The sequence below is a fragment of the Tasmannia lanceolata genome, unplaced genomic scaffold, assembly GCF_043159265.1.
Source record: "Tasmannia lanceolata isolate RefF3 unplaced genomic scaffold, GAP_Taslan_0.1 ptg000013l, whole genome shotgun sequence".
Lineage (NCBI taxonomy): Eukaryota > Viridiplantae > Streptophyta > Magnoliopsida > Canellales > Winteraceae > Tasmannia > Tasmannia lanceolata.
Genome location: NW_027518690.1, coordinates 3819127 through 3840871, shown reverse-complemented (window position 1 = coordinate 3840871; position 21745 = coordinate 3819127). Strand labels below are relative to the sequence as shown.

General features: G+C 37.2%; 2 protein-coding genes and 1 pseudogene across 4 annotated transcripts; 2 read left to right on the top strand and 1 right to left on the bottom strand.

Moving 5' to 3' along the window:
• Window positions 1-22: 22 nt before the first annotated feature.
• On the top strand, window positions 23-4714 carry LOC143889540 (cytochrome c oxidase subunit 6b-1-like). Of its 2 annotated transcripts, none has more exons than XM_077393785.1 (5): window positions 23-170; window positions 2526-2732; window positions 2822-2904; window positions 3045-3126; window positions 4441-4714. In XM_077393785.1, exons 1-5 carry the CDS (start codon window positions 129-131, stop codon window positions 4492-4494), a joined length of 468 nt encoding a protein of 155 aa, XP_077249900.1. In that variant the 5' UTR covers window positions 23-128; the 3' UTR covers window positions 4495-4714. The 2 variants fall into 2 exon arrangements, with proteins under 2 accessions (XP_077249900.1, XP_077249901.1); XM_077393786.1 differs by having other exon boundaries at window positions 29-170; window positions 2541-2732.
• Window positions 4715-6642: 1928 nt separating this feature from the next.
• On the top strand, window positions 6643-9056 carry LOC143889538 (histone H3.3). The gene is made up of 5 exons (XM_077393783.1): window positions 6643-6730; window positions 7496-7567; window positions 7706-7782; window positions 7948-8038; window positions 8489-9056. The coding sequence occupies exons 2-5, from the start codon at window positions 7496-7498 to the stop codon at window positions 8657-8659; spliced, it is 411 nt and encodes a 136-aa protein (XP_077249898.1). The 5' UTR covers window positions 6643-6730; the 3' UTR covers window positions 8660-9056.
• A 1098-nt stretch (window positions 9057-10154) lies between these two features.
• Window positions 10155-20388, bottom strand: LOC143889537 (uncharacterized; annotated as a pseudogene). Its single transcript, XR_013254853.1, has 9 exons — window positions 19805-20388; window positions 17861-18073; window positions 17062-17304; window positions 13506-13572; window positions 13224-13415; window positions 12868-12959; window positions 12270-12452; window positions 12051-12187; window positions 10155-10715 (listed from the first exon to the last, which is right to left on the bottom strand). The product of XR_013254853.1 is annotated as an uncharacterized LOC143889537 (transcript).
• Between the last annotated feature and the right edge of the window lie 1357 nt (window positions 20389-21745).

Below are 21745 nucleotides of genomic sequence, written 5' to 3'. Positions count from 1 at the left end.
ATTTCACCCTGTTCAAAAAACTCATCTCTCATTTTCTTCCAGTCACCAAAGATATCACGTGGTTTCCAGAATTGTTGCGATAAGAGGAACAGACTCTCTCTCTCTCTCTCTCTCTCTCTTCAGCAATAATGGCAGAAGCTGAGCAGGAGAAAACCCTAACCCTAACTCAGGTTCGATTACTGTTAATGAGAGTTTTTTTTTTTATTATTAGGGTTTTGTTTGAAAACGAAGCATCGGATCCGCGATTCTCGTAATGAGTTATCTAGATCTGTTGAAAAATCCTTGAATTGTTGTAATCAGACATTCTCTTCTTTATATTTGTGTTTATATTGAACAAATTGACTCATTCAATTCATAGGCTTTATTGATTTGTGTATTATTTTTTTTTGGCTTGTGATTGGGTCAAGTAGATATTGTTGAGTTTTTCAGGAACAAGCGATTAGTAATTGACTTTAGATTTGAAGCTTTGAATCTAATGAAGGAATTTGGACAGAAGGTGAAAGATAGATTGGTGAGGAGAAACTATTAAATGTGTAGTTTAGGGGTTAGGCAGGGAGGATATAGCTCAAATGCGGAGTCTTTCCTTTTGTTTTGCTGGAATTAAAGATTTTTAACCTGATTTGGTGGATTGGTTTCAATGGGAAGTGTAGATGTTAGTAAGATAGAGTCATCGATTGGAGAACTTTTAGGCGAAGTTATGTTATAATGGATGAGGGATTGAGAAGTGTTCCTTGGCATACGCCTTGGAAGTTCTATATCAGCACATGCTTGCTTAAAATATATAGCTACTTCTTGCTGAGCCTTTACTAATTTATGGCACGTTTGAAAGACCAATTTGCCTAGACTATGTCTATATATGAAGTGAAAGCTTGGTCCCATAGCTGCACGTACCCACATTTACAGCCTTTACCCTGGCCCACTTACTCATATTTTTAATTAACTTATAACTTATTAGCCCAAAACCAAGGCCCACCACTTAAGTCCCAAGCCACCTTATATACGTACTCCTAAACACCCCAAGAAAGATATTTTTTTGGAAATAGTAGAAAAAGTCTTCCCTAGTTGCAAGAACGAAGCATCCGATCTCTTTAGTACCCCCTAAAACCTACATTCCATACATAACCCTCACCCGTATCTTCGTGCCCCTTCTTGATTTCTTTTGAGCCATAGTTAGTGCTTTGCTTTGACATATAGATCTGATTTGTTTCACATACCTGTTTAAAGGCGTGATTATTATTGACTAATGGGCTGATTTCTTTGATCTGAGATGGAATTGACTATTATTTGTTGGAATTATAAAAGACTATGAATCTTTATTGAAAATGTTGGCTGTTTATTGACTATTATTTGTTGTTATTTATCTTTTGAGAATCCATGTTGCTATTAAATTGAACTATAAACCACTTCTATGCTCCTATATTCTCAGAATTTAATATGTGAACCTAGGTTTGCCCCACCATATAAGCTAGATATCTATACCTAGAGCTTGACCTCACTCCCACTTCGCTAACGCGTATCTGAGAGCTAGAGCTTGGCTGATTTGTACTCCTATCTTGCTCTTGCTCATATCCTCATGGATTTTTACACCTATAGATTTTTTTTCTCCAACTTCAACTTAAATTCCATCTTTTCTCAGCGGATTTATGATGTAATTTTGTCAGTCGATCTCAATATTCAATTATCTGTTTCAGTGAGTCACTGATTGTTGCTAGTAGATTCACATACAAGTGTTGACATATTTATGAAGAACTTTATAATGACAATTTTATAGGCTGTACTTGACTCCAAGGTTTGGAACACTTTGCCAATATTGATTTGGAAAATACTTGAATGGATTCTCCACTAAACCATTGCTAATGATTTGCCTCCAACTTCAATTTCATAGAGAGGTCGTCTAACTATTTTGACATAGATTTGTCGACGATATACTGGACTTTCAAGATCTGATTGTGTGACTTTGTTCTGCTCAATTTTTTAGTCTCTCTCTCTCTCTCTCTCTCTCTCTCTCTCTCTCTCTCTCTCCCCATATACATATATATATATATACTAGTAAAAAAACCCGTGCGATGCACGGGCCGACAAAGAACATAAAGGAGGGGGTAGGATTGAAAATATGTGGGTTGAATGGGTGCCTTTGGTGTTGTTGGGGGGGGGGGGTGGGGGTGGTGGTGGACTTCCCCCTTGTTGATCGGGAAGAAGATACACCACAACAGCTCCCAGCTTTTCTTCTCCCATCTTTTCATCTCAACATGGTATCAGAGCCCTAGGGTTTTGATCCCCTAGGGACCCCATAGAACCTCTTCTTCTTCCCCCCCTCGCTAACCCTAAACCTTACAGCCCCTCTCCTTACAATACTTACCCCCCCGCGCCAAATGACCTGATGAGTTTTTTATTGACATGGGTGAGTCAAATCAAATGAGTTATTAATAGGCTCAGTTGGCCAAAAGCCTGACACTTGGTCAAGTCTATGGTTAACCCACTGAGCTTTTAAACATGGGGCTTAATTAGAATGTTGTTACATGCAGCAATGGTTACTGCAGGAGAAAGAGGAGCAACCAGATCAGGGTGAAGTTCCCGTGGAAGCAACAGAAGATGAAAAGCCAACAAATTCTCCTGAGGAAGTAGTGATAGAAAAAATGGAGGAAATTCCCACTACTGAGGAAAACACCGAAGCTCCAGAGCCGGAAGAGCCGGAAGAGCAAGAAGTGGAGGAGGAGAAGCCAGTAATAAAGGTATTGTTCGGAAGTTTTGACTACATAATGATAGTACAATGCAGAAATTTGGTATATTTGTTCATTGAAATATTGTGGTTGGACTTCAGCTTGAGACAGCACCAGCTGATTTTCGTTTCCCGACAACAAATCAGACAAGGCATTGCTTTACACGTTATATTGAGTATCATAGGTGAGTTAGGCACTTCTATCATCATTGGTACTATGTATATTTTGGCTCTGTTGTCCAGTTTTTATTCTATGCTATGTCAAAAATATATTTATTTCGTCTGATTTTTAATTCATATAATGAAGGATAGTGTTTATATTCAGGTGTGTGGCTGCAAAAGGGGAAGGTGCTCCTGAATGCGACAAGTTTGCAAAGTACTATCGTTCACTTTGCCCTGGTGAATGGGTATGTTATTTTATTTTATTTTTTTGTTTCCTTTATGACAAATTCTCATGCAAGACTTCCATATCTGAAATATAAATGTATGGAGGATTCCAAAAAGGGGTAGTAGATGTAAAGGTTTTTTTCTTTTTGAATGGCAATAAATATTTAAAAAAAAACATTAAAGTACAAGACCGGGGTGGGGGGATCTCGAAGAGAAAGGAAAAACAAAGAAGACCAGTACTCCAAAACAGAAAAGGATTCTTATTTAATTACTTTGGTGATCATTAGAGATATTGACTTCAGATTTTGGAGCTCTATGTGCAAGGCGATTGATTTGTTTAGGTTTCGTATTAGGCTCAAAGTGGATATGTGAATAGAGTGAGGTTTTGAGAGGCTGTTGGTTGGGTGCAATTATTTACCATAGAACATTTATGGTAGTGTCAAAGAAGGTATCTTGACGTCTTAAGACTTCAGTCACCCCATCCTTGTAGGTGGAACTTTAGTTTCTAGGGAGTTCAATTAGGAATTATTGTATACCATTGTTTCAAGGAAGGGGATAGATTAAGGATGTTGTTGTGGGATCACTGATTGCATTTTCTATCATGTCACCCCTGTTTCTTTTGTGGAAGGTAGCCTGTCTCCTTTTGCAAAGGTGTGAGATGCTCCCCTTCCTAATAGCAGAGATGTATTTTGCTAGTTTGCAATGGTGAACTTGATTATGATGTGTGGTCATTTAATAGAGGATTTATATGGTATGTTAGTATTATTCCTTGGAATAAGATGAGCTGGCAAACTGACATAGTCCACGTCTCTTACATGTTTGAAGATGATAAGGACTCTCAGTCAACAACTGAATCCAAGGAAAGCAAGAAACCCAGATGTTTCTATTTGGGTTAAATTACTATATAATATTTGAGGAAGAGCCGGGATTTAGAAAAGAGAAAAATTCTCCCATTTCCACATTGTGTATTTGAGTCTAGGTAGGTTTTGAGGTTGAGTTCAAGGAGGACTAGATAGATGAGTACTTGAGTTTTTTGGGGAAAGTGACTAAGAGCTATTATAAAATTCTCCCATTTCTTTGGCCGCGTTCCGTGCCGCCTCTGCGTTTTTAAATACTGGCTTTTGATTTTTCTTTTCTTGAAACTTGAATTGCATTCACATCCATCTAAACCATTTCTTATATTTCTTTACTTGCAGTCTCAAACACACTACCATCCATGTAAACCGTTTCTTATATTTGTTTACATTCTTGTCTTACAATTTCACTTTAAAATTCTGTTTTGATAAAGATTCTTCTATTGACCTGATCATATTAACCCACCTACACACATGCAGATAGAAAGATGGAACGAGCAAAGGGAGAATGGAACCTTTCCAGGTCCTCTATAGAGTGCTCCAACATTCAGGAAAAAACCCTTATTTCCAGGTTTTGTTACTGAAACTGGTAGATGAGTTTCATATATGAGGGGAGACTATTAAAGAGTCCTATTCAGAACAGAGAATAAAAATTTTGGCTTGTTTGTTGCTTCCACTGATTGTGAAACATGTTTTAACATAAAGCAGAGCTGTTGGTTTTATGCCAGTCATTGCTCTCAAGCATTTTCTTCTCCATCACCTCTTTCATCTGTGTTGGCCAATGTGTTTTAATTATTAGCAAATGCTACTTTGGTAACATTAATGTCCAGGGTTAACAAGAAGAGATTGTGTTCCTTTTGAAAATTTGCCTTCCTATGTTCTACTTAAGCATTTGCTGCACTTTTTACTATGATTGTTATTGTGAAATCTGCTTGTAGCAGGAACAGATGGTCCCGATGGGGATTCTATGGGGCCATCAAGATATTTGAATTTCTTTGTTGGTGCCTTACTGTAGATTTCTTAAATCAGTGCATTGGGTTATAATCTTTCAGTGTGTGGTTCGATAATCCGGTTTCGGGCCCTGTTTTTTTTGGATTTCGATAATCGATTGTGTCCAAAACTGATTGTTGCACTCAAAATTATGCTAAGATTTGAGTCCAATAGTCAGTTTTGGGCTCCCAATCGGTTCTGAAGATCCGAAATAAGCTGGGCCTTTTTATTGAAATAGGGGCGGACTTTTAGCTTGGTATGATGGTGTGAAACTAAATAATCTATTGTTGTGACCCTTTGATCCTACCTAAAAAAAAAATGTTTATGTTCGACCCATTGTGGTTGACATGAGTTCAGATGGAAATTTCAAACCATGTTTAATAGGATCCCATTTCCGTGAAAATAAAAGTAACAAAGATTAGAATACCCTTATCCAAGGGTCAAATTGAGAAATTATAAGATGAAGGGCCTGTATAAAAACGAACTCATCATCCCATCAAAGATCAAGGAGCAACTCACTTTCTGAGGAGCTGCTGTTGGATTAGATATCAAGGATGGTACTTCTAGCGTACCACCTTTATGTGTTTATACGGCCCTTCGTCATATAATTTCTCTGTTGCGGGCAACAAAAAATCAGATCTAAAATCTAATATAAATGTTTTTCTATTTTTTTGATAAAGATAACAATTTTATTAAACATTAATTGGATTATTTTTTTAAATCAGATCTATTTTAAAAAAAAATAGATCATGGGTGGTACTTCTAGCATAACACCTTTACGTGTTTATACGGCCCTTCATCATATAATTTCTCGTTTGCTGGCAACAACAAAACTTGATCTAAAATCTAATATAAATAATTTTCAAATTTTTTTTTTGATAAAGGCAACAATTTTATCAAAAATTAATGGGATTGTTTTTAAAAAAAAAAAAGTCTAAAATCTAATATAAATATTTTTTCTATTTTTTTTTACAAAGATTACATTTTTTTTTTATAAAGATTACAATAACCCAAAGAAAATCAAGATGAAATTAGAGGACAGAGGTCGGGTTTGGGTCGCCAAGGCCTCAACCCTTGGCTTTTTCCGATCCTAACCCAACCCAACCCAAACTGAGCCTAAATCGGGTTGAACCCGTCCCAAGTAAGACCCCTACTTTGAAGGCACCTTTTAGCATATTTTGTCTTATTCATTTAATTCATATAAAGTGGCTATTCTCTCAATCTCTGCTACAAAAGTGTGCCAGGGCTTTCTACTAAATTACTATTCTTAAATGAGAAAACGGTTTCTACACACATGTGTTAATAAGTTATCTACACACTAGCTTAAAATACAGTAGAGGGCATATTGTTTGGTTAATTTATACAGTGGTTTTTATTTCCACAAAATTAATCCATCTTTCTTTCTATCTGAGTCATAATAAAATTGCTCAATTACTTACCTAAAATTTCCTTTGGTCTTCCAACCAATAGAAAGCGAGCATTTTACCCACCACGATCCGAACCGAGCACACCAAACAAGTCTCAACCGTTGGATACAATGCAAAGAAAAACACCCGCGTAAGATTTTAACCGTTAGATTCCCAACTGAAGAAACACACCTAGAACGATTTCTGACCGTTCGATATGTACGAATTCGTATCAACCGTTCATATATCACACGTTCAGAGAAACTATAAATAAGGGGTCGCCTCATCTTATATTGAAATTTCTCATTCTCTCTCTCTCTCTCGTTTTCTTGTTTTTACGTTTCTCAGAGCGTCTTCTTTGAGGAAAATTAGAGGTTAGTTTTTTATTATTTTCCATGTTTTTTTTTTTCCTGTATTTTCTTCTTTGTTGTTTGTTACTGTAATTCGTTTGAATTTTCAGGAAAAAATTTTCTGTTTTTTTCCCACTGTATTTGCTCTTTCTTTTTTAAACATGCTAGGGTTAGGGTTTGAATCTTTTTCTTTGTTTTTCTTTTGCATTTTCTTCTTTTTTGTAAGTTATTCGTTTGAATTTTCGGGAAGAATGTCTTTTTATTCTCTGTATGTGCTCTTTCTTTTTTAAGCATATAGGGTTAGGATTAGGGTTTGATTCTTTTCTTTGTTTTTCTTCGGTTTTTTCTTCTTTGTTGTTATTCGTTTGAATTTTTAGCAAGATTGTCTTTTCTTCACTGTATGTGCTCTTTCTTTTGAAACATGTTAGGGTTAGGGTTTGGGTTTGGTGGTGTTATTACATTTCTGTGGATTTTGTTAGGGTTGGGTTTAGGTTTTTAGTGGTATAGGATTTTTCAAGTGGATCTAGGGTTAGGTTTTCCTATCTTCAGATGTTTCTATGGTGGAAGAATTAGGGTTTCTGTGTTTTATTGTGTGATTTTTCTCTCGTGGGGTTAGTTCTATTTATTGACTCTCTGTTTGGGAAAGCTTTTGTTGAAAGAATCTCATTTAGGAAAGATTTTATTAATTTCTCATTTCAAAACTCCATAATTTGTTCTATAATTATTTTTAAGTCTTAAGGGTATTGTGTATAATTGTTTAAATTCTGATGAAGAATCTTGCATTCTCAGATGGCCCGTACGAAGCAGACTGCTCGTAAATCCACTGGAGGAAAGGCTCCCCGGAAGCAGCTTGCAACAAAGGTCAGCTGTTCTTATTGATGTTCAATCCTCTCTTCTTTTTTTCCCTTCCATGAAATAAAGTTAATTATAATTTGCTATCATTTAAAAAAAAAAAAAGAAGGAAAAGTAATACAGCTAATTATCTTTTTTGTATTTTAGGCTGCCCGTAAGTCTGCTCCGACCACTGGAGGGGTGAAGAAGCCCCACCGATATCGCCCAGGAACTGTTGCTCTTCGGTGTGTTGATCCCTTTTTCTTTTTCTTTTTTCCATTTACTTGTTTTTAGGTTGAAGAAGTAATCTTTAGAGGTTTTTTAGGTTGTTTCCTTCTTATTCTTTTTTTGTTATTATTGGGTATGTCTTATTTCACAGCTTTTGACGTTGTTTCACTTATTTGTTCCAGTGAAATCCGTAAGTATCAGAAGAGTACTGAACTCCTTATCAGGAAATTGCCATTCCAGAGGCTGGTCCGTGAAATTGCCCAGGACTTCAAGGTCAGTGGGGAATTCTGAATTCTTTAGTATGTGTTCTTCTCTTTTGCTTGTTGAAGTGGCTTATTTTGGTAGTTCTTCTCATGGGGTTTGTTGTTTGTGTTAATTCTGAGTTCTTTTATCTGGGTTCTTCCCTTTCTTTTGCTTTAGTGTTTGCATTGGTGGTTATTCCCATGGTGTTTTTTGTTTGTGTTAATTCTGATTTCTTTTATCTGGGCTCCTCCATTTCACTTGTTGTAGTGGTGACATTGGTATTTCTTCTCGTGGTGTTTGTGTTCATTCTGAGTTCTTTTTATCTGGGCTCCTCCCTCCCTTCTTATTGTGGTGGCTGCATTGGAGTTCTTCTCATGGTGTTTGTTGTTGTGTGTTAATTTGAGTTTTTTTTTTATCTGGGTGTTCCTCTGTCTCTTGTTTTAGTGGCGGCTGATTGGTATTTTGTTGTTTGTGCCACAGACTGATCTTCGCTTCCAGAGCCATGCAGTTCTTGCTCTGCAAGAGGCTGCAGAGGCATACTTGGTGGGCCTGTTTGAGGACACTAATCTCTGTGCAATCCATGCTAAGCGGGTGACTATTATGCCCAAAGACATCCAGCTTGCCAGGAGGATCCGTGGTGAGAGGGCTTGATCTCCCTCCACGATTTCATTCATCCCTCACCTCATGGACAATTTCATTCGATCTCCCTCTCTCGTTAGGCTCATTCTCTCGTCTTATGCATATTAGCAGTGGGCAGTAGGTAGGTAGTTGGATTACCTTAACAGCGTTGGGTAATGAACAATATAGACATGTAGTGCTGTATCTCGTTTTACTGGTTTTAAGTTGGATTACCTTAACAACGTTGGGTAATGAACAATGTAGACATGTAGTGCTGTATCTCGTTTTACTGGTTTTAAGTTGGATTACCTTAACAACGTTGGGTTATGAACAATATAGACATGTAGTGCTTTATCTCGTTTGGCTGGTTTTAAACATGTGGAATATTTTGTTGTGTGTTCTGTCAATGCAGATTCAGTGTTTTGTGCAACTTAATTCGTGTTCTTTCTACAATGTAAAGCATTTTTATGCAACCAGATGGAAGAAAAACTCCTCAAAATATGATTTTTCATCCTTCTTTGTACCTACTTCTAACCCTTCATTCACTCGTTTTCCTCATTGTCATCTCTCTGCCCAAATCCTCTGCGACCACTCTCTATTCACTTGGTAAACTAACATCCCGTTTGGAAAAGTTTATCAAGGAATTAAAACTAACATCCCTAATGGTTTAATGGTTTCTTTCGATCATGATATCAAATTGGGACTGCTTGCTCCCTTTAGGGGAGTGAGTGATAAATGGACTCCCCATGTGTCTTTCTCTCTCCTCTAGGTTAGAGAGAAATAGGAGAGAGATAGACGCATGGGGAGTCAATCTATCCATTTGGGGAGTCGATTTATCACTGCCCTCCCTTGATTGTATGTACTTTAGCAATGAATGAATCCTGTTACTTTTGAGGAGAAAAATATTGGGCCCGTTTTACTTTGAACAGTCGCTCTAGCATGTCTGTCTATATGGCTATTCTTTTATACTATAGGGGAATGTACTAAGTAAAAAAGGGGGCAATTATCATTCCCCTATGTAATTTTGTGCTATTCTTGTTTCTGGGGTATGATTTCGTGCAAGCATTTTCCATGTTATGGTCATTTGGCATAAGTGGTTCTCTTTATAGCTCTGGCGTTGCAAAATTGATGAGGAAAGCTAGATGCCGTTATTGCGTTGCTCTCTTGGCTAACTTCGTGCATTACCATTAGAGATTAAGAAGGTGGTGTATGAGAGGGTGGTTCTAATATATGCCTGTGCAATAGAAAACAGAGGATCACTTTTCCGGCCCAATCCAATGTCGTATAAAAGAGTAGTCATAAATACACTAGATGTGGTGGGCAAGGGAAGAACAGGGGGCGATTATATAACTTTCAAGACTGTCAATTGTAGGCCGAAGCTCTGCGATCAATATAGTTAAAACTTAGAAAGGCAATGGATTATTTTTTTCTGAAACAAAAATTTCCCTGTTTTTTAATAAAATTTCATTCTTACTGATTTACTCTTCATGATGTGAACGAAGAAACATTTGCTTTGAAGAATTCCAACTGAAATGGGGGAAGATAAAGATAAAAATTCACCTCATTTTAAAATGATTTTTTCTATTACAGGGAAAATTATAACTTACAAAACACAGCTTGACCACCACTAAAATAACTAAGAAACAACTCAAATTTGGATGTCCCTTGGTACTGAGACAACCAAAGCATATCATCTAAAATTACATGTTGATACATTGCCGGATTCCGGGTACCATTCAGCTTCATCCCAGCGCCCTGCCGATGGAAGTTGTTGAGCTCTATCGTCACGTATTGGGGACCTTTGAAAAAAATGAAAATTTGGATATAAAAAGACCACAGATTTATCTACATGCTTCTTAAAACTTCCTCTGATTCTACTGATTTACTGTGAATAGCTGATTTCACGGAATCTGGGAAGTGAAAATGGCTATCGACCCCGAGGTTGTTTGCAAGCCGCAGGACATTGATTTGAACTGCGGTGGAATTTGGAGAGACGGAATCGGGAAGGTGGGGTAGGCAATCAGGTAGGTATTGATTGCTAAATCCTGGAGAGCTGAAGAGAGAAAGCACGGATCTACAGAATATGAACCTGGACAAAGAAATCATAAAAATGAGAGATGAAAATGTACAAAAACAAGCAATCATATGCAGAGAAATCAGAGATTTCTGTAGGCCATCATGTAGTGTTCTGCATTGTGACTCAACAAGTTTCTGGACTTAAAAATACCCCCAGGGTGACAGATAGTGTGGGTGAATTCACTGGGTGCACACCTCAGATTTGGTAAACCCCTTGGGTATTAACTACTTAGTCTATCTTGTTGTTCAGTACCTGCCATTCCTAATATAATAAATTCTGGCAATGCACATCAGACTGAAGTACTAATCGATCTAAGAGTATTTTATGCCCAGAATATTCTGGATTAAACGACAGAATCTAAGATCGACTTTCCAGGAAGCTCTTGATATACCATCCAGCAAAGGAATATGTAGGAAATGTGCATGTTCATTATGAAACCCTCTGATACCCCTGCACTTGTGAACATCAGTGTAACCTATGTAAGAAAAACTGTTTTTTTACCAAAAAATATGTTCTAACCAAATATTTTTCAGAATCATATTGTTCTAACCAAATTTTTTTTTCTGACTCGTAGTGTGTTTATGAAACAACCAATTACTCCAAAAGCTTAAGCTGTTGAAGAAGGCGTTATTTAATCTTTTATACTTTAACACTCCCCCTCACGTGTGGCCCCTTTTTGGCCTACAAGTGGCACATGTGGCCCCTCTTTTGGGCTAGCCTCTAAAAGGTATCCTCTGCGAGGGCTGACAGAGCTCCTCAATAGATCTGGATCTGGAGGGGAGCAACTCTCCAAAGAATAGGGCTTTGGTAAGTCTTAACATGTTTTAATTTTTATATATAATTTGGTTAGTTAAATATGTTGAGGAATTGATGAATCCTGCACTACTATTTTAGATTTTAGAATTTTGATGACATGAATTGATAGGTATTTTAGAATTTTGAAGGCATATATTATAGACAAGTTATTTTATCATACTTTATTAACAACGCATTGTTTTAAACCTTTTTTTTTCACTCATTGGTTTTTTCCACTTTCCTTTTTTTTCCTCTGTTTTTTGAGTGAGACATTTTAAACCATTTTTTTACGGCTTGGTGTTTTTTTTGGGCCTTCATTCATTTTGCTAACTAGGGTGTAACATTGATAATTCCTACATATCAAAGCCCTGGGTCAGTCAAGATGATCCATATTTCCCGAACACCGTCTCATTTTTGTCTTCACAACAAGAGGCCATGGTTGTAGTTCACTCCAATGTGGGTTACCATTACCTATAGAAGATGAAACTCGAGTATGCTCTTTTGCAAAAAAACCAAACTCTTTATGTCATGAGGAAATAAAACCATAAATACCTAATAATCAGCCGCCGTAGAAATGGATCGCATAAAACTTGAGCCCAAACCGGATCCAAACAATCCGAAGTACAAAGTATAACTTCCCAGTCGGAGAAGGCAGAGGAAAGTGTGGTGTCTGCCTTGTTATATGCATTCTGAAAGTGCCCACAGAATGTATCAAGCAAAGTAACTAGATAGATATTCGACATAAAATTTTAAGTTTCAGCTCAAAATTACCATATCCATATTGGAGGCGGGGAGGCCAACCAATTGGCAGAAAGCTTGAAAAGGAGAAGTTAGAAAAAATGTGAACTGACTTCCATTTTGTGTTAGGTCAGCTATAGAAGGGTTGTGAAATGACGGCCTCTCAGGAGCAAGAAGAAGGGCAGCTGTCTCGCCCTTTTCCGCACCATGTATAACCTGGAAAACTTTAAAATATTAGATCTTTAAAGTTGAAAAAAAAAAAGGTCAAAATGAAACAACAATTCATAAGAATATAATGAATATAAATATGGGCAGACAAATTTATCCAACCATTTGATACATAAAACTAAAGGAGGGGTCCTCAGAGAGAATTTGGTTAAGGCTTGTTTAGGTGCCACCACTTTATGGGGATGGGGCCATATACGGCTGTCCATTTCATGGAATAGATGAACTGGCTTCAGGTCAGAGATAATACCATCATATTCAAATTTAGGGTTAAGAAAAGCATCACAATTTTAGTGGCATGCATTTTGAATCGACATTACAAAGCAACGCCAATTTTACAATTGATAGGGTGCTTCAAGATAAAGCCAAAGATCTAGCAAGCAGGTACAAGTTTTAACAAACCTGCCTTGAATGCATGGCTATTGTCACTGTCAATAATTAGGAAAAGTGGCCTCCTCGTGAAAGGAATTATATCACCAGGGTAAAGGTTATTCAAACCTGAAAATTAGAATGGCCTCTCAGTAAGAATGAACAGGAAGTAAGAATACCTTGACTGATTTAGCATTTTGCAAAGGAAAATCAAAGAATCCAAGATAAAAGCTAGGAAATTTGCATAGAAACAGCAGCAAAATCCAAATGTTTTCAAAAAGTTAATGCATAGTTCCTTTTTTGCTTACAGAATTCTGTAAAAGAATCTTTAGACAGCAAAGAACCAGTCCTATCATGCACTAAATTGTGGGTAAGCCTCATGATGGTACATACCTCCCCTTCCTCGAGAACCCAATAATAGATAAGTCCCATGATAGTCAGACAAATGCCCCTCTTCTTTTTCGGGGGGTTGAGGTAGTGAGCTATCATGGTGGTGGTGTGTATGGGAAACACCGATCGTTTTTGAAGTGTTTGTGGAAGCTCGAGAAATCTCCATCTGAGACACATTATTATGACAAGTTTTTCCTGCAGAGATACATAGGAGTAACTAATTAATAATGGTTAGACAATCATTAGCAGATTATTTGACCAGTAAATAAGGAAGCAATAAGAAACCTGATGCGGAGATATATATGAGCAAAATGCTATCTAGAGGGAGCTCTTCACAAATCGTAGCAAGTACCTGCCATACAGCATGTAACCTTTAAAAGAGTTTCAACAAAAGAGTTTGCAATTTCAAGAGCACCATATATTCAGAGGAGAAAATAGGTGACTAAAAGCAATAGGAAGTAATGCCACCTAATAAAGGAAAAGACATTTGAGAATAGCAAGGAATATTTATTTGATGGATCTAAGGTGACAGTTTATATCTTACAGCAAGGTATTGTTCCCTAAATATTGTAAGTATGATAATGGGGCTGTTCCCACGTAGATAGCAAGCCAGGGTTTAACGCACAGACCTTTGTTCTTGCAAAAAATTATTACTAGAACAAAATTGGTGAACGAAGAGTTTCAACGATAGAGTTTGCAATATCAAGAGCACCATATATTCAGAAGAGAAAATAATAGGTGACTAAAGCAATAGGAAGTAATGCCACCTGATAAAGGAAAAGACTTTTGAGAATAGCAAGGAATATTTATTTGATGGATCTAAGGTGACAGTTTATATCTTACAGCAAGGTATTGTTCCCTAAATATTGTAAGTATGATAATGGGGCTGTTTCCACGTAGAGAGCAAGCCAGGGTTTAACACACAGACCTTTGTTCTTGCAAAACATTATTACTAGAACAAAATTGATGAACTAGGACAAGCTAATTTCAAGATAAACTTATCCTGATGTGCAGTCATCTTAGCCGTTAGAGGTTTTATTTATTTATTATAGGACATATATGATTTCTTTATCAACATTTTATTTGGATTATTAGCATTTTATTTAGTCTAGATGTGGGGGACGTCCACATCAACATATAAACCACTTACCCTTTTCCATAACCATCTTTTACCCACCTTTTATAGTCTTAACCCTTGCCTACATAACTCATAACTTATTAGCCTAAAACAGTGACTCTCCACTTAAGTCCCAAGAAGCCCTATAAATAAGCCCTAAACACACCAGAAACATAATTCCTGAAATCGTGGAAAGCCCAGCCCCATCCCCCCCCCCCCCCCCCCGCGCCGATCACCTCTCTCTCTCTCTCTCTCTCTCTCTCTCTCTCCACTACTACAATTTCTGCCTTCTCCCCTCACCTTCCACTATATCCATCTCACCACTCTCCCCCCTTCTTATATTCAACCTTTTCACTTCCTTCTTGGTTCTTTTCCCCGTTCTTTGCTTCTTTACCCTTTCTTATTATGATTTTGATCTTCTTTCCTTCTCTCCTTATCTTAACTGAGATAAATCCCTCCTCATATCTCTACCTATCTCTCCATCTCTTGGAGGTTACCTACATCTGGACAACTAAGGCTGAGGTTATGCACACTCTCCAGGTACAGATTTTCCCTAATTTATTATTTTCAGTACATCCTACTAGTATTTCCTTCTTTGAGCCTTCCCCATTAGTTTTACACCCTTGCTTGTCTTAACCAGCCTACCCTCATCCTTCTTAAACCTATACCCCACACACATCCCTTACCCCTTATCCCTTCTAGATTTCTTTGGGCCAAAGTTAGGAAATTTATTTTTATAGAACAGAATTGTTTGACATACCCGTTTAGAGACGTGATGTTAGTGATTTGATTTCCAAGATTGGAATCTATTGTTTTGAAATAACTGGGCTGATTGGTTCTTTCGATAAAGAATTTTAAAAGGATATGAATCTTTATTAAAATCTCAGTTGTTTATTGCCTATTATGTGTTGTTATTTAGTTTTGAGAATATATGTTGCTATTAAATTGAATAAGAAATCATTTCTACACTCCTAAGTTCCCGGAAATTAATCTGTGAACCTATAGGTTTGAATCAGATTGGTATTAGAGCGAGTCTTTAGTGTTGTCTTTAGGTAGGTAGGATCAACCCCTGGTCGACATCTTCCCTTCACCTGCATTCAAGGCCCCCCTCCCCTTTTTTTCTTCTCTGCCTCCACTACTACGCTTTCCCCCTTCTCCCATTCACCTTCCGCTATCCATCTCAGCACCTTCCTCCATTCTTACATACATGCCTTCCACTCCTTGCTTCTTTGTCTCGTTCTTTGTTTCTTTCCCCGTTCATTTTCCCTGCTTACATTCATATATCATTTTTTCCTTCCTTTTTGCACTTTCCGGTTGGGTCCATAAACTGTTTCCCTTTTCTTCCTAATCTTTTCGGGACACTGATTTTTTTTTTCTTGACCCTATTCTCTTAATCTCAATCCTTTCTGGATCTTGATCTTCCATTCTCTTTCTAATATTTGATTGTTTCTTGATCTTTCTTTCCTTCTTTCATTTTTCCTTATCTTTTCCTAATATTTGATTATCATTGTTTCTTAATCTCAATCCGTACACCACCTAGGTACGGATTTCCACTTCATTCTTTTTTTCATTACAACCTACTAGTATTTCCCACTTTGAGCCTCCCCCATTAGTTTTACACCCTTGCTTGTCTTACGGGGAAGAGAAGGGGGAGAAAGAGAAAAAGGAAATAGAGAAATAGTAGGGAAAGAAAGAGAAAAAGGAAATAGAGAAATAGTAGGGAAAGAAAGATGGTAAGAGAAGAAAGTAATGTAACGCATATTCCAAAAACCTAAATGTCCAATACATAAGCCCCCATATTTATGGGCAATAGAGAATCAACAAATTAAATAGAAATAAAATCTCTAAGTATAAATATTGCACTTATTGGGCCCCCACGTGTTTTTCACCGTGCCTAGAGTATGTTCACCTAGAGTAAGTCTGAAGCAGGCGCTTATGATCCCCATCACTACCCTCATTCTCCTTAATCCTTTACCCTGCACTTATCCCTCATCCCTTCTAGATTTCTTTGGGCCATAGTTAGAGAGTTTATTTTTATATATTTGAATTGTTTGAGACACATGTTTAGAGACTTTATTGTTATTGGTTAATGATCGGATTTCCTTAATTGGGGATCTATTGTTCGAAACTCACTTGGCTGATTGGCTTTTTAATGGCGGAATTTTAAAATGCTATGAATCCTTATTAAAAGTCTTGGCTCTTTATTAACTATTATGTGCAGTTATTCAGTTTTGGGAATGCATGTTGTTATTAAATTGAACTAGAAAACATTTCTATACTCCTAAGTTCCCAGAAATTAAACCGTTTACTTTTATGTTTACATCACTAGCCAATCCAAAGAACAACTTATCCAAGGATTTCTATTCCCATAGTGAACAAACCTAACTTATAACAATAAACGTGGTACTCTATTGTTGCCGTGTTGGAGAACCATATTTTTGACTGCTTGGTGCTCTTGATAAGGTTCCCAAACCATCATATTTGCATGTGTAGGCCTTAAAGTGTGGCACATTGCTTGATTCATATGGCTTAAGTCGGCCAAAATGAGTAGTCTTCATTATCCAACATGTGTACCGGACACAAGAAACTTTGGTTGGGAAAACCAAGGAGAAGCGCAAAATATAACCTCCAAAAGAATTGAACGTCAATCCAAAACACAAAATTGATAGGCAAACAAAATAAGGAAGCGAGGAACATAACAAATGTTGTAGCGTAGACACTCACTGCAATCAAATGTGAGACAGAAGGACGATAAAGAACAGCTTTCCGTGGATTTGAAGGCAAAGTTGGATCAGTCATATCAGCAACAAGGTTTATATCAATGAGTTCAGAGGCTCCAGACTGATTACTAAGAGCACCATTATCGCTCAATTCTTTTGTACGCAATTGGTAGAAGGATCCACTGGGCTCCCACTCCAAACACTGTATCATTCTGAAAGTGTCCAGAGTAAGCTCCGTAAACTTGACCTGAAAGAGCAAAATACAAAAACCATAACTAATGGACACACAAGTAATTTCTAAAAAAGTCAAAAAACAATGATATGCGTGCCTCTTTCCATACCATACAAGTCTCTCAATGATTAAGTTATTAACCAACAAAGCTTACAGTACCAAGGTTTTTAGATTTCAGTTTCAGTTTCAGACATATAGCCGGAACCGAAATTTCAGCCGAAATTCGGTAAAAAAAAAATCAAATTTGTGCCATAATTTCAGCCGAAATTTTGATTTTTTTTTTTAAATTACAATTTCCCGAAATTTCATTTAAATGATCCATGTAGACGAACCCAACTAGTGTCAGGAGTACACTTAGTCAATTTGAGCAGTGTGGAACCTTTCACCCTTCATGAAAATTTTCTAAAGGATTCATTAGCCGACCCCAACTAGTTTGGGACTCTGGCCGAAATTTCAGTTTCATGTGGTTTCGGTTTCAGGACCGAAATTTAAAACCATGTACAGTACTGGGGAATAACTGCAACCTTCATAGAAAGATATGTTATTCTTAAAGCATGAAGAATATGCTAACCTCATTCCGACGATAGCTAGTAAGCAATGCTTCCTGAAGCCTTAGAACTCTCTTTGTCTTTGCCTGGAAATGGACGACGTATCGAAGGGAATCTGGGTTCGAATCAAACAGAATGCAATATCGCAAAGGCCTCATATTCATAAAATCTGTATCAGCTTTCAAAAACCTGACAATTTCTTGCACCACTTGCTTCCATTCTTTAAAGTTTGTCTCCTGGTCAGACATGGTTCAAAAATTACTTACAAAGTTTCAGGTAGAGTTTACAACTTTACAAACGAATTCATGATGAATGTGTAATAAAAGCAAATGAGTAATTACTTTTAAGAAGAACAAACGCATGGTCAAGCTTAGAAATTCTTGTGGTAAAATCACAAGGTCAAACAATGAAATTAGAGGGTAAATGCAAAAATTAAAAATTTGGGGAAGAGGACAGGGGCAAACATGAAGTCCACTAAAATGACAAGAATCAACATCTGCACCCCTCTATAACTTTTTGTGCATTTCTAATGTTATTATGGATCTAATTATTATCTTCTTCCAAAATATGTATGACTGATAGAAGGAAAGTCTTTTGTAATTTACCATAACTAACACCACAATATGGATAGAAAAAACCATACATTTGAAAACATTTGAAAATCAACAACATATAGTTCATAACCAAATACTATTTCAAGATAAATGAACCATAAAGCTCACAATTTACAAATCAACAAAAAAGAACCACATGGCAGCTCACCATGGCCTAGTTAACTCTAACTTATCAATCCCAACTCCAAAAAAAAAATAACTAAATTCAATTAAAATAGTGATTACACCTCTACAAAAAAAATCCAAAATGCCATAGAACCTTTCCATCAATAAAAAATAACAATAAAAGATCACTCCTTTATCATACATGATTCTTCTCTACAAAGTAAGCACTTGCAATCCTGCTCCGCAAAACAAACATCACGCAGCATCAAACATGGCGACTCATTCCAACAACACATAAATTCCCAATTTGAAAAAAAAAATACCGACGGCGAATCCAAGCATTATAAAATCACCTCAAAACCATAAATCTCAGCATCAACAAATCCACACCAAATAAAATCACCTCAAAACCCTAAATCTCAACATCAACAAATACGCACTTAATAAAATCACCTCAAAACCCTAAATCACAATATCAACAGATCCGCAAGTAATAAAATCACCTGAAAACCATAAATTTCAATTTCAACGAATCAGCAAGTAATAAAAACCAAGGTTTAAAATTTCGGTTTCGGTAACCGTTTCGGACCCCACCAAAAACCGAAATTTCGGATTTCGCCGAAATTTCTGTCCAAAATTTGGTAATTTGGTTCCAAATTCCGGACCCAAATTTCGAAATTCCGAAATTTCAACACTTTATTTTTTTAATAAATAATGTCATTAAACCGAAATTTGGTAAATGACGAAAAATTGAATTTTGGAAATTTTTGATTTCGGTCCCCACCGGTATCCGAAATTTCAGATTTCTGTCGAAATTTTAAACCATGATAAAAACACATCAAAACCATAAATTTCAATTTCGATGAATCCGCAAGTAAAAAAATCACCTCAAAACCCTAAATCTCAATAAAATCTCCATCCAGAAGCTGGAAGGAAGCGAATTAACACTAAATTACAACATCAACAAATCCGCACCTAATAAAATCACCTCAAAACCCTAAATCTCAATAAAATCTCCTTCCAGAAGCTGGAAGGAAGCGAATTAACACTAAATCTCAACATCAACAAATCCGCAAGTAAAAAAATCACCTCAAAACCCTAAATCTCAATAAAATCTCCATCCTGAAGCTGGAGGGAAGCGAATTAACACTAAATCTCAACATCAACAAATCCGCACCTAATAACATCACCTCAAAACCCTAAGTCTCAATAAAATCTACATCTAGAAGCTAAAATCAAGCAAATTACCGGAAAAGCAGCCCTACTATCATCAACCAAGGCCTTAAACCGATCCACAAGAATCCTCACCATCTCCATCCGATTCATCAATAACGAAACAGTCAAAAACCTCGCGAAAAACCTCAATTCCTTACATCTGAGTCCAAAATCCTTCCCACCGCCTTCAAAATACCTTCTATTAAGAATCGCCTCATAAAAAACATACGATTCGAGCAAAAATCTGGACTCGCTCGTCCTCAAATACTGTCCATAATATAACTGTCCGATCCGAGACGCGATCTCGCCGATTTCACACCGAGCCAAGCCCGAGTCAACGAGTTTTTGCCGATTCTCTTGTTGGAATTTCCATAGCTTTGTGTAGGCTTTGAAGACTTTGTGGAAAGAATGATGGGACCCACGGGTGAGGATTTGGTGAGAGGGGAGGTTTTGAACCCTAGAGAAATTCCGGTCGGTTTTTCTACCAGAGACCGGAAGGTCTTGCCGGAGTTTGGATCGCCCATGGCGCACGTTAGTGGAGCAAAGTGTTGACTGGGGTCATGTGAGTGCGCTTTTGGAAATGGAGGGAGTGGAGTAAGAATTCGGTTTAGTTGGTTTGGTGTCGGTTTTTATTTACAGCGGCGTTTGTAGACAAAATAGTAAATTGAGTTTTTAGTGTTTTTTTATTTTTTTCTTAGGACCACCCCCGTCTAGTTTATTTATGACTACTCGTTTTAGACTAGAGGGGGTGGATATATCATTTCTCATTTTTATTTATTTACTTTTGGTATTGATATTGGCAGTACCATGTTTTGATAATCACACTAACTCACTTTGTATTTTGCTTTTAATTAGCTTATGAAAGCTTTTTAGGGAATTGTGATAGCATCTGACTGGTGTTAAATAGTAAAGCATTCGTGGGTTTTCTTTTTCTTTTTCTTTTTCTCTTTCTCTTTTTCTTTTTGTCTTTTTTAAGACGACTGTGGTCCGCGAGTCAGAGGTAATGTGGGTCCCACATAAATTCCACCAGAATGGATAGTGGGGTCATGGATGATTTGGACGGTCCACTTGTGGGCCCTACTTGGAATTGATGTACACAAAATGAGTACAAAATAGACTTTTTGGCACTGAAACGGACGGTCCACGCTTGTAGATCATTTACTTGTTGCCTAGGGTTACCACTCGAAAAACAGTGGTCCCTCAAAAAGGATGATTTAGGCCATGTTTGGCAACCATGAAATATTATTTCACAGGAGCAGATGGTTCGCTTGAAACCCTATGCATTCTGGTCAAGATGTCGAGGCATCTGAGCAGCGTGAAGATGTTGCTGAGAAACTTGAGTTGGTGGGAGTGGAGAGCAGAAGTTTTCATTTTCTCCTCATTAATACACTCTCAACTTCTCCCTCTTCCACCATCTCTCTCACAATTGCTCCAACAAATATTCCATGGAATATTTTTTCCAAGGTTGCCAAACATGGACTTAAAGGTAAATGATTAGTTCACCCTTTTATTTACCATAGTCATCTTGTGGTTTCATAACTGAGGGCATAAAACAAATTTTAAGGATTTGCTAGGGGCCATCACAGAAGGTATTTTGTAGACCCGTTGTTATATGAGAGAGCAGCCACCTCAGATGAATTAAATAAATGAGACAAAATCTGAGCCTATGACCTAGGTTGCTGCTTTCTCATGCAACAGCCGGTCCGCGAAATGCCTTCTGCGACAGTCCCTCGCAAATCCCCCAATATTATGCCCATTTTAAATTTAAATATTGGCATAAAAAAATTTTAAGCCCATTTTTGAAAAACTTGACCAATTAAAGGTGATTTATGGATTCTTGTTTTTCAAATATTTCTTAGGGGCCGTTTGGATGTGCGGATTTAAGAATCCAGGTTTCTGTTTGAAAACAATGAAAAAGAGGGTTCATGATAGAGCTGTTGTATGCTGTCCTGATAGCATTTCTTGGATTTTAAG